The following is a 13883-nucleotide window of genomic DNA, read 5'->3' on the forward strand; positions in this document are numbered from 1 at the left end:
TTAATTACTTAATGCATGTGTGTATAATTCTTAGTAATTCTAATTGGATGTTGTATAAACTACTATTCTCTGTCTCTGTCTCTCTGTCTCTCTCTCTCCAGGGAGATCATATATGTTCTGTCTCGTTGTTGTTGTTGGCACAATTGTTTTTTATTAGTTAGAATCTCTATGTTGTAGCAGTATAAAGAACACTGAATTTGAGGTCAGAGGTAGAAGGATTCAAAGTCCTAGTCCTGGTACTTCCTACCTGGGTGAACTTGGGTAAGCCACTCACCCCTGTAAAGCCTCTTAAATTTTCCTTTTAAAAAAATTAGAGGGTTGGACTAGATGATTTCTAATGACCCTTCCAAATTTAAATTCCATGATTCTCCGAACATTCTATAAGAAATGGTCTTCATTAATAGTTTTACATTTATCTCTTACAGAATCTTTGGGTTGAAAGGGATCTCAGAGGTCATTTAGCTGAAATTATACCTGAGCAAATATCTTTTCATCTTGTACAAGTGGTCATCCAGAATAGGGGCTTTTGTGAAAGTGAGCATTTTAGGATCACATGGTGCGTTGAATTTAGGATAAATAGTCTTTGTTTAAAGATAGCCAATGAGGAGGAACCAAACATCTACCAAGGCAATTTGTTCCACTTTGAAATAACTAATGGTTAGGAAGATTTTTTTTTTTAATGCCTTATTACCTTTTTTTTTTTAAAACATCAGTGTCACTTTTCAATGACTGTGCTGCACCCTCCCCCCCACCCATTTCAGTGGAAATGTCCCCTATGGCAAATATATACAGCAAGCAAAAAACAAATAAACACTTTTGCCTTGTCTGGAAATATGAGCCTCATTCTCTCCCTCATCATGCCTCCTCTCTCCCCAGAGGTGGAAGACATGCTAATAGTATTCTAAAGTCATGATCAGTCACTGCATTGATCAGAATTCTGAAGTTTTTCAAGGTTATTGTCCTTTACATTTATTGTGGCTGTCATGTAAATTGTTCTTCTGGTTAAAGTTTTTGCTTACGTCAAATATAAATCTGTATCTGTGTTACCTCCACCAGTTATTTCTACAAATGATTTTAAGTTAGCTGACTGATTATTTAAACAGGCCAAGTTGGAGTATTATAATTGCATGGTGTCTCTTTGTCATCTTTCTGTTTTCTTCCAATTTGCTATTTACTTTGACCTTTGCTTTAATCATTTACAGGTCTAACTGTAGTCAGGCAGCTGATTTTGAAATGACTATAATGTCCATAATATGTCATCAGATGTTTTAGTGGAATGAACAGTATATTTTGAGTCAGAAGATGTTGACTTGAACCCAAACACTTTAACTTTCTACCACCTGTGAAAGCTTCGGCAAATTAATTAACATCTTTGAGCCTCAGTTTCCTACAAAAATAAATATTTGATTAGATGATTTCTAAGGCACTTTCCAACTCAAAAATCCTATTAGGTACAGCCAATTTTGTTTTTGGAATGTCAGGCAGTCTTTGCCAAGTCTAACACCTTCCAACTCTTTTCTTTAAGAAAATACATTATATAGGTATAACTAGCCTATAAATCTTTGACTGCTTTCATTTCTTGTGCCCCAAACTATATTTTCCAACAGTTTTCAATTTTTCCTCCCTACCCCCAATGTACATTTACATTGGAGTTTACAGAATAGTCAAGTGTATGTTAACTTCGTTTGGAATATCTTGCCAAGTTCTTCAGAGAACTTCTCTATTTCTTCACCTTTTGCAACCACTGTTGATAACATAAACGGCAGTTATCTTCATGGTGGTCTGTTTATTCTCTTTGTGAGCAGCTGCAAGTATCTTGTGATCCTGTTTCTTGCTGCCTTTGGGTATATGATGAAACCAGTTCTTGACAACTATCTGTTCCTCTGAGTAGAATCTTTGAGTAGTCTTTGTGTTTAGCACCACTTCTTTTTTAGTCTTTTATTTTCACATTAAGTAGATATTTAAATAGAAATGTGGCTAGATTCCTCGAATAGCCTATGGACTTTCTGTGACAGGATAAAGATTATGTAGACCGTGGGTCAGCAAATTATGGCCAAATCCTAGCAACATCCTGCTTTTGTACACCCCCTAGCTAAGAATGGTTTTTGCATATTAAAATAAAATGTTATTGCATTTAAAAAAGGTAAAAGCCATGGAAAAATAGGTCATGGGCAGTTTTGGTCCTCATGCTATTGTTTTCCTATAGCTGATCCAGACCACTTGCTAAATACATACTTGCAGATATTTTAAGAAATGTATGTCTTTATATTCTGCCCACTTTCCAGGCATGCATCATGGATAACTCTCATACTTTCTCTTATTCAGAATTCCTTCAAAAGTCATGTTATTAATTTAATGTTATTGTTATCATTATTACCAAGAAATGGATTGCTAGCATAAAAAACTTAAGAAATGTGGCTCCTTTGGCTGTTTTTTGGTCACTAGTGACAATGATCATTTTTAAAAAATAATTATAGTTATACTTTTTATTGTCAACCTAAGTTACCAACCAAGCACAATAAGCAAAGAATAGGGTATTATATATGTAATTTGATATATAAATAATATGTAATAATATAATTATACATTATATAAGAAATTGTGATCTCTTCTATCTCATCTGTTTAAGACATGTGTATCTATACATATATAAACATATGTATGCATGTATAGATATATACATACATATATAATTTTTAAATATAGCAACAGTACTGTGTCCTTTTCTGCACCTTTTTATTCTGTGCATTTTTTAAAATCCAAGTAATAATAGATATAAAGCATTTTGCAAACCCTAAAGTACTAAATAATTATTAACTGTTATGTCGTTCAGTCAACAAGCCATTTCTTTGGGGTCTACCATGTGTCAGCCTTCTTCCGAGTGCTGAGGATACAAGGACAGTAGCTTTTCTCAAGGAGCTCCTGGTCTAATGGAGGAGCTTGAGTAGAAACCCTACTTTGTAAAGAAAAATACATAAAGTCCAGCAAAAGGGATCAAGATATTGACCATGTCTAAGGTTATTTCTCACTCTGCATAATCCTGTGTGAGATAGTGTGCATATGATTAGCTCCATTTAATAGAGAGGAAACTGAAGCTCTAAAAGAATTCAGTGATAGTCACACAGCTAGTCAGCAGCACAGCTGGGACTCCATAGCTGGTTGTCTCACTTGACTTCCAGTTTTCTTTCAGCTATATCTGACAACAGTCATCCTCATTGAAAGACTAAAAAGAGATATATAACAGGAAAAAGATGTGGACTGGCATTATTGAGTGAGATAAAGAATAACAGATGGACAGCCTGTGGGTGCCCTTCAAGAAACCTAGAGGAAGATTCATAGCACATTGGATGTACCTCTTGTTTTATATGATAGAAGGGCATGATAACAAGTCAAACACTATGAGCTGAGAATGGACTGTGATCTGACTGTTGGAGGAGTGATCTGCATCATTGGAGGGAGTTAGCTTCATTGTTAGATCACCCATTTCATTGATGTGTTGGTATAAGTGCAAATCCTTATTCTTGGATTCAGAAAAATCACATTTGGAACTACAAAACAGATAATGGTTCATCTAGATGTGATCTGAGAGCTCTCATGTGATTGTAACATTAGTCAACAGTGTGATATTGCAGGCAAAAATAAAATCCTGGTGTCTAACAAGGGAGGGAAGGGTTTAGCTGTGCTCTCTTCTGGTTAGAACAAATCTTTCATATTGTATTCAGCTCTGAACATCACATTTTAGTAAGCACACTGGTAAGTGGCAGAGGAAGATAATTAAGTTCTTGAAAAGACTTGAGGATAAGTTGAAAGAATTTGGTATGTTTACACTGGAGAAATGAAAATGCTGGGAGACATGAAGACTGTTATTGAATATTTTTGAAGAACTGTCAGAAGGAAAAGGGATGAGATTTTTTTTGAAGCAGTGTGTAGACATTGCAGAGGCAGAGGTGGCTGTAAGGGAAAACTTACATAAAAAACTGTGCAAAAATGGAATGAGCCACCCCAAGAGGTACTGAGTTCCTTTACAGGAGGGTTTTTCAAGCAAAGTTTTCATAACTACTTTCTGGGGTTTTATAAATAGGATGCTTTTTCAGGTGTGAGTTAAATGCTGGAAAAAATGAGATTGAGCCAGATTATGGAATGTCTTAAACGGCACAATCAGGAATTTATGTTTGATAGCGGACTGGGAAGCGATGAAATATTTTTAAATTTGAAGTAACATAATCAGAATAATACAGTAGGAAAATTGCAGTACAATAGCGTAGAGAAAGGATGAATTAGATAGGGGACAGACTGAAGGCAAGAAGAACAAAAAGAAAGCTGTTATGTTAGTCTGACCTGAAAGAGATGACTTTGTGAATGAGGAGGGGTTTCATTTATAATGGACGTTAGAAAGTGCACACAAGTGATATTTTAAATTTCAAATTAATTCCATTTAATTTCATTCATTAAAAACAAAACCCATTCACAAATATGGTTAATCATGCAAAATATTCCTGTATTGGCCATGTTCAATAATGATGATAATAGAGAAGTAAATATACTTCAGTTTTCACTCTGAGTTCATGGGTTCTCTGTTTAGATATGGATGGTATGTTTTATCATCAGTCTTTTGGATCTGTGATTGGTCATTGTATCAATCACAGATTGATACTAAGTCTTTCAAAGCAGATTATAATATTACTGTTAGTGTACAAATTATTCTAATTCTGTTCACTTTGCTCAGTTCATATAAGTCTTCTGAGGTTTTTCTGAAACCATTCCTTTCAGCATTTCTTGTAACATAATAGTATTCCATTATGTATTCCATTATATACCATAACTTGTTCAGCCACTATTCAAACGATGGGCATCCCCTCAGTTTCCAATTCTTTGCCACCAACAAAAAAGCCACATGAGAGATATTCTGGGGATAGAATCATTAGGATTTGATAAGTGTTGTATGGAGCTCACTTTTGGGCTGTTGTTCACACTTACGTACCAGAATTCTTAAGTTGTGACCAGACAACTAACTGTTAACAGGAAGGAGAGCTAGAAAGGCAGGGGAAACCTATCATGACTTTCTGCTATGAGGTTCCCTGGGTGGCTTTTCCGTATGTCTGCATTTGTGCTCACGTTCCTCTGTCTTTTTTTTAGGTGTCTGGGAAAATTTTACCTTTGAGCCTGTACTCTGAGCTTCGTGGGGCCTTAAATATAGCATCAGTGCCACAACTGCTTGGGGTCCCAGTAAAATCATCATGGTCACTTTTCCTAAGAAGTTGGCAAAGAAACTAAATAGAAACTAAACAAAATAATTGTGAAGTGAGCAGGTAATGAGGGAGCAGAGATGATACAAGTAGATTATAATGACTAGAAGTTTAGTTAGTGGTAGTAAGGAGCAATGAGCCTGTTGACTTGATGTCTAATCCTTGCTGATTGTGTGGTAAAAAAGATGAGTTCAAACTGGAAAAGGATGCCATTGATATGAAGTCTTCAAGAGAGACAATCATATGAGAGGATGTTGAGTTCTTTCAAAGAATTATTAGTAAAGGTAAATGGTGCAGTGGAAGGAAAAACAGTGAATTTTGAGTTGGGGGGCTTGGATCTAAGTATCAGTTCTTCTAATTTTACCATAGAACTCTGGATCTCGGGTCCCTAATCTGAAAAATGGGAGGTCTGGACTAGATGATTTCATGAGGTCTTTTCCCTTTCTAAATTTGTAGTCTTCTGACAATGTTCCTTGCTTTGAATATCCTTGCATTCAAGCATATCCATGGTTTGAACTCAAGCTGATTTAAAATCGTTATCTTTAATCAATCATCATTTATTAAGCACTTCTACTATATGCTAGAGCAGCTATGCGGCACAGTGAGTAGAGCGCCAGGCCTTGAGTCAGGAAGACCTGAGTTGAAATCTGGCCTCAGACGCTTACTAGCTGTGTGACCCTGGGCAAGTTATCCAACCTTATTTGCCTCAGTGTCCTCATCTGTAAAATGAGCTGGAGAAGGAAATGGCAAACTACTCCAGCATCTTTGCCAGGAAAACCCCAAATGGCTTCCCAAAGAGTTAGACACAACTGAAACGACTGAGCAACAACAGTAAATTATGTGCTAAGCATTTCCCTGAATATGGTTTGTGGATTCCTACCTGTCTTTCCAACTGTTCCCTATTCAAATCCCACCGATTTTGGAAAGCCAAATTCTGGCCTTTCTTCTTTTATGATGAACGTTTTCTTGAACATCACCATCCAGAAGTGAGTTTCTTCTGTGTGTCACTGACTAAAGTTCAGGCATGTACTGCCTTGCATTGTTATTCATTTCTCCCAGCTAGATTGTAAGCACCTTGAGTGTATGGATGATGTTATATACATCTCTGCATTTTTCCATCTCTCCTAAGTTTCAGATCTCCCATCTCTAACACTTGAATAATACTTTAAGGACTTACCTCAGGGAGTGGTGTTGAGGCTCAAATAAGCTAATGGATGTAAGAAGCCCTGCAAATCTTAAAGCTGTAGATAAATGCAAACTATTTCACACATTTTTCAGGGCCATGAACATCGGTTGCTACACCTGCAGGGATAGTTGTTTTCCATCCTTCTTCTTTCAGAGCTAGAAGCAGAATTTTTCTTTGGTAAAAGAGGGAGGATTTAAATGCTGCTGAAGGTGAATTTATTCTGTACAAGTACACATTCAACTTTTTTTCTTCCAAAATGAAAATTCATTCTTTTAGATGAAGAAAGAACAAAACACATTGAAAAGACAGTTCATGTAGCAGCATACTGTGAATAGTATGCAGGGCTGTGTGGTGACCCACTGACATTTTTCATTCGATGAGCTGCCAAGAGATTAGAAATAGCCTTGGCATGCCTACGATAAAACAAGGACTCTGGGCTGTTGGCATTGCTGTACCTGACTGCTGCTTTTGATTAAAATGAGCTTTTCACAGTATGTCTTGTATCATTCTGTTGGATGGAAATGAAGTCTTTAAAAAATATCCAAAAGCAAAGTCATGTTTTCTTTTGGTTTTCCATTATTGCCTTCTGTATGTTTTCTAAGTGTTTTCTGAATGTTTGTTTTTCAGGTGGTAGAGATAAACGTGGAGGTCCTATTTTAACCTTTCCAGCTCGTAGCAATCATGATAGAATACGACAGGAGGATCTAAGAAGACTAATTTCATATCTAGCCTGTATTCCTAGGTAAGTGTGATTTGTCTCTTGTAAAACATTTTGGTAATTTATTGAATCTGACTAGTGTGTAACTTTTAATGGTGCCTACGTTTTTCCAGTCACCAAATAGTACGTCATCCTTAATATTTTCTTGTCATTTCCCATATCAGTTCAGTCTCTTCATCTTATCATGTGGATCTCCAAAAATATCTCTTTCATTACTCTTTTTTTTGTTCCCAAAACCATAACCCCAATTCAGGCACTCGTTGCCTATTGCCTGAACTATTGCAATCACTTATTATCTGGTCTCCCTGTCTTCACTTGTTCCCTCTTCCTAATGAATGCTCCAATCACATCACTCCTGGACTCTTTGAAAACTTTCCATGATTTCCCATTGGTTCTCACATACATCATTAACAATGGGATCTTCAGAAATTCCCTGAACTTCCCTCAGTCATAGTTTTTCCTCATCTATAAAGTAAGGATTATACTACTAGTGCTACCTACCTTGCACAAGGCTATGGTGTGGAAAGTGCTTTGTAAACCTGAAAACTCTGGAGACATGTGAACTGTTGTTATTAACCTGATTTCCAAAACCTTCACAATCTGGCGTCAGCTTTCTTTTGTCTTATCTCTTCACTCTTCATGTCCTTTACATTGAAATCAAACTTGCTTACCCACCCCAACACTATTACATTTTCCTACTTCTGCATCTTTGTTCATGCCATCCTCATACTTTAAATACCTTGTTCTCTGCCCTTTACTCTTAGCTCCCAATTCTAATTGTTAAAATCTCGTCTGTCTTAATTATCAGCTTCATGTGAAACTTTCCCTGGTCCTCTCCCATTGAAAGTAATCTCTTCCTGCTCCCCACCCATCCACTTCATAAACTGTCATAGAATTTTTTTGTAAATTTTTTTTTTACAGATTCATCCAATAATATTTGGTTTTGTGATAATTTGTATATATTTTTTCTTTGCAATAGATTATAAATTTCTTGAGAGTACAGTTGGTATCTTTGTCATCTTTATGTCTCTCCATGTGCCTAGCAAAAAAGGAATAGGAACCTAATAAAATAGGAACCTAATTAATGTTTTCAGATAAATGATTAGTCCCCAGCAGCCACTTATACTCAGGTTCATAATGATTTTCTTAATTTTTCTAGTTATGTTTCTGACACATTTCTTGTTGCTTTATTAACATACATTAGGATAGGGGAAGTGGAGTATCTTGGTGACACACTGTGTACTGATTAAACCATATTGCAAAACAGTCCATTGGGAAGGGAAGTTATGGTCACATGTTGCTTATCTACTGATATACCTTTTATAAGGGTACAAGTGGGGTAATAATCAAAAATTAATTTACTGTAAGAAACACAAACACATAAAGGATATATGTATAGCACACTAAGTAGAAGTATATAGCCTTGGCTTCGGAAAGACCTGGGTTCAAGTCCTGCCTTCCATAAATACTAACTTTGTGACTGTGGAGAAGTCACTTTAGCCCTTCAAGCCATCTTCTTAAGACTATAATAAGTTGTAGAACAGTTTGCAATCTGCATTGGTGGAGGGAGTTTTCACAATGATGAAGTCACAGATTGAAACTAAACAATTTTCACAATGATGAAGTCGCAGATTGAAACTAAACAATCAAAATATTTAATAAACACCATTCTCCACTCCTTTCTGTCACTGACCATATTATAAACGTACACAGTTAATCCAAAACATTATTTTGTAGAAGCTGTCACCACTCTGTGTATCTGTACCCAGTCAAGAGGCAAAACATCTAACATATAAATTCCCAGTTAACCATCAATTACTCCTCAAAATTTCTGACAGCTTATTTCATGACAGTTCTTTTCCCCATAGGTCACCCAGCAGTCTTTTTGAGAGGTATTAGTAGAGCCTAATGTCACAAAAGATACTATCTTTGTGAAGGATCCATTTATTCTTACTCTTGGTATATGCTTTGTAAGTTAATTTATAGGACAGCTAACAGAAGAAATTTAGGTATTTCACTGAGAGCTTCTTCTTCTATCCCCCTCAGCTCACATCAGATGTCTCCATCTCACACGAAGAGGTAGCTCTTCATCCCATGGTACACCTCTCCACATGTACATCCCATTTCATTCCCAATTTCTGCACCACATTACCCTCTGTATCAGCATCATTTACTTGCTAATCTTTAGTCACTTCCTGTCAACTGGTTGCTTCCCCTCCACCTACAGACACTCCTATGTTTGCCCATCCTCACTTTTGATTGATCTGTCTGTCCCCTCAACTCTCATCTTATGCTTCTCTGGCCTTCTGTGACTAACCTCCTTGAGAAGTCATCTATAATAGGTGTCTTCACTTTCTTTCCTCTCACTTAGTTCTTTGCTCTCTGCTCTTGAGCTTCTGAACTCATCATTTGGCTGAAATTGCTCTCTTCAGAGTTGCCAGTGATCTCATAATTGCCAAATCTAATGGCTTTTCTCCATCCTCATCCTTTCTTTAAAGCTTACTACTGTCTTTGATATTGTCTATCATCCCATTCTCTTTGATACCCTCTTCTTTCTAGGCTTTTGTGACACAGCTTTTTCCTGGTTCTCCTGCCTATCTGATTAATCTTTCTCTGTCTCCTTTGCTGGAGACATATCTGCTAACCATGGATGACCTCCAAAGTTCTGTCCTGGGACTTCTCTGGTATTTTTTTTTCTTTTAAATTGTTTCACTTGGTGATCTCATCAGTTGTTTTGGATTCAGTTACCATATCTGTGCAATATGAAGACAAATGAAGATGAAAACTCTTAGGAGACACGATCAAGGTCTGTTAAGATCATGAAGGGTAATGATAAATGGAACATGATTGTTTATCCAATTCTGGTATGCTAGAATTTGGAGGTATTCCTTCAAGCTTGAAAGAGATAAATTTAGAACAAATAAGATCAGCCAGTTACAATTTTACCTTTATATAACCTGTCTATTGGTACTATTTTCATAGATAGAATACTGAAACTTTATGACTTAACTTGCCATGCTAGGTCTTATGTGTTCATCAGTCTTCTAGTGTTCATGAGTAGAGATCTAACCCATTTGGGAAATGGTCATCATTTTCTCCTTTCCCTTCAATTTCTCTACTCTATATGATTCCACAGAATTGTAGAATCTTGAAGGGGATCTTATAAACAGTTTCTGTAATCCAACATTCTTCCCACTGCAGGAAGCCCCCTCTACAACATCTTTGACAGGGGCTATTCAACCCTTTGCTTTGTCATTTCTGTCCATTGAGTCATTATATTTTCTGGAACAAAGCACAACTTTTCTCTCTTCTACGTGGCAGATTTCACATGTTACAGTGTTGAAAAAGGGTAAGATTTAAAATTAGAAGACCTTAGTTTGAATTTTGCCTATGTGATTTCCAACTTGTGTGAACTTGGGCAAATCATTTCATTTCTCTGGGCCCTGGTTCCCTTCTTTATAAAATGAAGGAGCTGGTCCCTTCTACTTCTAAGTCTGTGATCCTATGTCTCTGTTTTCCTCTTTTTTCATCCTCTTCTCTAGTTTAAACCTCTCTTCTTTATATGACATGATCTCTAGATTTCTCTTCACCCTGGTCATCCCACTGAATATAGTCCAATTTTTTGATATCTCTCTTTAAAATGACAGACACAGAGCTGACCACAGTTCTCTAGATTCAGTTTGAACAGAGTGGAAGACTATTCGGGGAACTATTACCTCTGTCTTATTCTTCTTGACTTTCTATTTCACTCATCTGTTTCCCTTTGATGCTAACAGGTAAAGTAGTGAAACTCACGGTGAAATGGCTGTATGAATCTTCTGGGGGAATAGATAGCTAGACAAGTCTTTTTATTTGCCATCGAAGATGTTATTCAGTTTTCTGTCTGTAGGGTTACATTAACAACTGTAATAATACTAGTTCTGGTACTTTTCTAATCTTTGATTGCGTTTTCCCTTGCTTGAATGTTTAAGTCTTCAGGATACTCTGTGCCAAATGTATTCTGTAATGTTTAACTTTTTTGAAGAATAATTTACAGGTGGTTTTGTAAGTAATCTATTCTGATATAGTGCTTACTCCCTTACTTAAGGTCACAGTTACTGTAGATTGAAGAGTTTCATCCCTCACTTTTTAAACAGGAAATCACTTTCCTCAGCTCTGTGCCCAGTAAAGTAGAGCTTCTGTTACTTTAGAAAACTCTTTTTTTAAAAAAAAGAAAACTACATCGAGTGGGAACATTAGTGTTAAATTGGGATTCCATTTATCTTAAAGGAAAGGAAGACTGTGGGCAAAGTGCCTTTGGAAACAACTGGCAGATAGGCAGATGTATGTCATATAGCGCATGTCTTAAACTAAGGACCATTATATGAATGTCTGGCATGTAACCACTCTTTTGATAGGAACTGTGCATGTTGATTAGGTGCCTATAAATACAAACCAGCCTCTAAGATGACTGTAATTCATTACTCTTTAAATAGCACCTCATTTTCTACTTGGAAAAAAATAAATGGATTAGGAGAGAGATGCATAGTTAGCACTGTTAAACTACTATTTTTGAAGCAACTGGGTAGTAACTATTTGATTGGTGGACAGAATGAATAGTTAAATCTTCTTTAAAGAGTACAAAGTACTTGGCAAGTTCCAGATTATCTCCAATCTATTGTTTTTCAGGTATTCTGCTATACAGCCAGGATTCCTTCTAAGTCTTTTTCAAGAGGAAAAGCTTTTGTATAGGTTATGTTCAGAGGAAGACTGTCTATAATAAAATCTGTCTTGATCGAATGAAGATTAATATTTAAATTGCAGGGTACCATAAGGCAATAAAACATTTGGCTACAGATTTTCTGATGGCATTTATTTGGAATATGGACACAGATGTAGTCCTTGCATAGAGAGAAGTATTTCAGTAGCAATAGCATTCTATAGTACATAATAGAATTAGTAACACATTATCTGTACCCTAATAGAGTTCTGTACTTTGACCTATGTAAACCTAAAGTAAATATTTGAATGAGAACTAGCATGCTGAGCCCCATTAAAACTTAATAAGACTCAGATTAATTGGTTTTGATGGAACTGGTTGCCTTTAACATGTCTAAATGCTCTATATGTTTTACAAATCAGGCCATGAAGCACAATATGTTTCCATTTATATCGTTTACCTGGCTTGAAATTTCCTAACAGAGAGTGGACTGGAAGTGGAAGGAAATGATGATGCGAGAGTGAATTATATAAGTATCAACCAGTTTTGAATGGAATCAATCATTTAGGGAACTGTGATAAAGGGGATAATATGGTAATTCTGCCAAATTTATCTTTTCCTTCAATCATGTATATACTCTGCTTCACTGAATCTAAGTATGACTCAGCTTCCACACTACAACAAATATGTTAAGAATTCATTCTTAACTCATTTTGTCATCCACGTAGGAATATAGGTATAATATGAACTCTATCCTAAAAAAACCCAAAACACCCTGCATTGTAAAAGATTCATCATGTTTATAAATAAAAATAAGAAACAAGTGGGTTGGTTGGGATTTATGTCTGTGTATGTGTGTATGCTTACATGTGTTGTATATGCATGTATTATTTTTTACCATTCTGTGGTAAAAGGCACAGAGGAGGTAATTTTAAAGATGCAATTAAGCAGAAAATCCACACTTTAGGTATAGCCTTTAGTTTTACAAAGATTTAAATTTAGGCCTATTTCCAAAGTTGATTGCCTATGGCTAGATGTCAGATGATTTCTCCATTGTCACAGTAAAGCAGTGGTTCAGGTTATGTGATAACCTAAAATTATCATTGGCATTCACAGAGTACTTTGGTATTTTCAAAGTGCTTTACAATCATTACCTAGCTAATGAACTGGCTCCAACACCATGAGACCACACAAGCTGTTTTTAATGAACAGACTATGTAATAGTGAGGATTAGAATTGTCCCTTCGCTATGGTGTAGCTTGGAAACTTTCACAAAACCTTCCCTAGAATATGGCACCTGAGGCTGTTAACAAGGGACACCAAGTCATGTACACTTCTTTTCAGCCTGAATTAAAGAAAATTTTAAGCATAAAGTAAGCTTTTTAAAAAATATATATTCTCAGTATAACACCTTGTGTGATATCTTTATATCTGGGTCTGATACTTCATGAACTACAAGTAAACCTCTGTTTGTTTCAATTTCCTCAACTGTAAAATGGGAATAACATCACCTCCTTGCAGGGTTGTTGTGAGGTTCAAACGAGGTAACATTTGTACAATGCTTAGCATAGTGCTTGGCATGTAGTAGGTGCTCTCCATCTAGAAGTCTTCCCTTCCCCTAGAAGCCAGCCATCAAGGAAAGATGTTTCTCAGGTGGGTACATGAATTGTTTGCTCCTAATATTTTTCCTTGAAGATTTTGTATATCTGACTATTTTGCTATAGAGCCTTAACAAGGAGATTAAAAGAAGTATGGCAAAGAAAGTAAGGGAAGTCTTAAAAAGTTGATGAGAAGGATGATTTGTCCATCTCGAATCAGGAAAATAACATTGCAGACCAGAATTTCTATTGTTTTGTAGCTAAATATTTTAATAACAATTATTTGTAAAGACCATCCATGTATGCCAAGAGTTCTACAGTCTTTTCCCTCTAAAAGACCTCTTTATTCCCCTTAAGAGATACAGGAAAAGGTAATATTTATTTTTTAAAATAAATTTCGATGATTCTTGCTAGATGATTTAAGAAGGACACTGGT

General features: G+C 36.1%; 1 protein-coding gene across 6 annotated transcripts in view; it reads left to right on the forward strand.

Moving 5' to 3' along the window:
• The window catches only part of TRIO (trio Rho guanine nucleotide exchange factor), a 509362-nt gene that overhangs the window by 206064 nt on the left and 289415 nt on the right, over positions 1 to 13883 (forward strand). For all 6 annotated transcript variants that reach the window (XR_011966271.1, XM_072605443.1, XM_072605438.1 and 3 more), the window contains one exon: positions 7060 to 7174. Coding sequence is in view for 5 of the 6 variants with exons in the window: in XM_072605443.1 (XP_072461544.1) it covers positions 7060 to 7174 (115 nt within the window). In the remaining variant the exon portion in view is untranslated. The remainder of the gene's footprint in view (positions 1 to 7059; positions 7175 to 13883) is intronic.

This window comes from Notamacropus eugenii, chromosome 4 (genome assembly GCF_028372415.1).
Source record: "Notamacropus eugenii isolate mMacEug1 chromosome 4, mMacEug1.pri_v2, whole genome shotgun sequence".
Lineage (NCBI taxonomy): Eukaryota > Metazoa > Chordata > Mammalia > Diprotodontia > Macropodidae > Notamacropus > Notamacropus eugenii.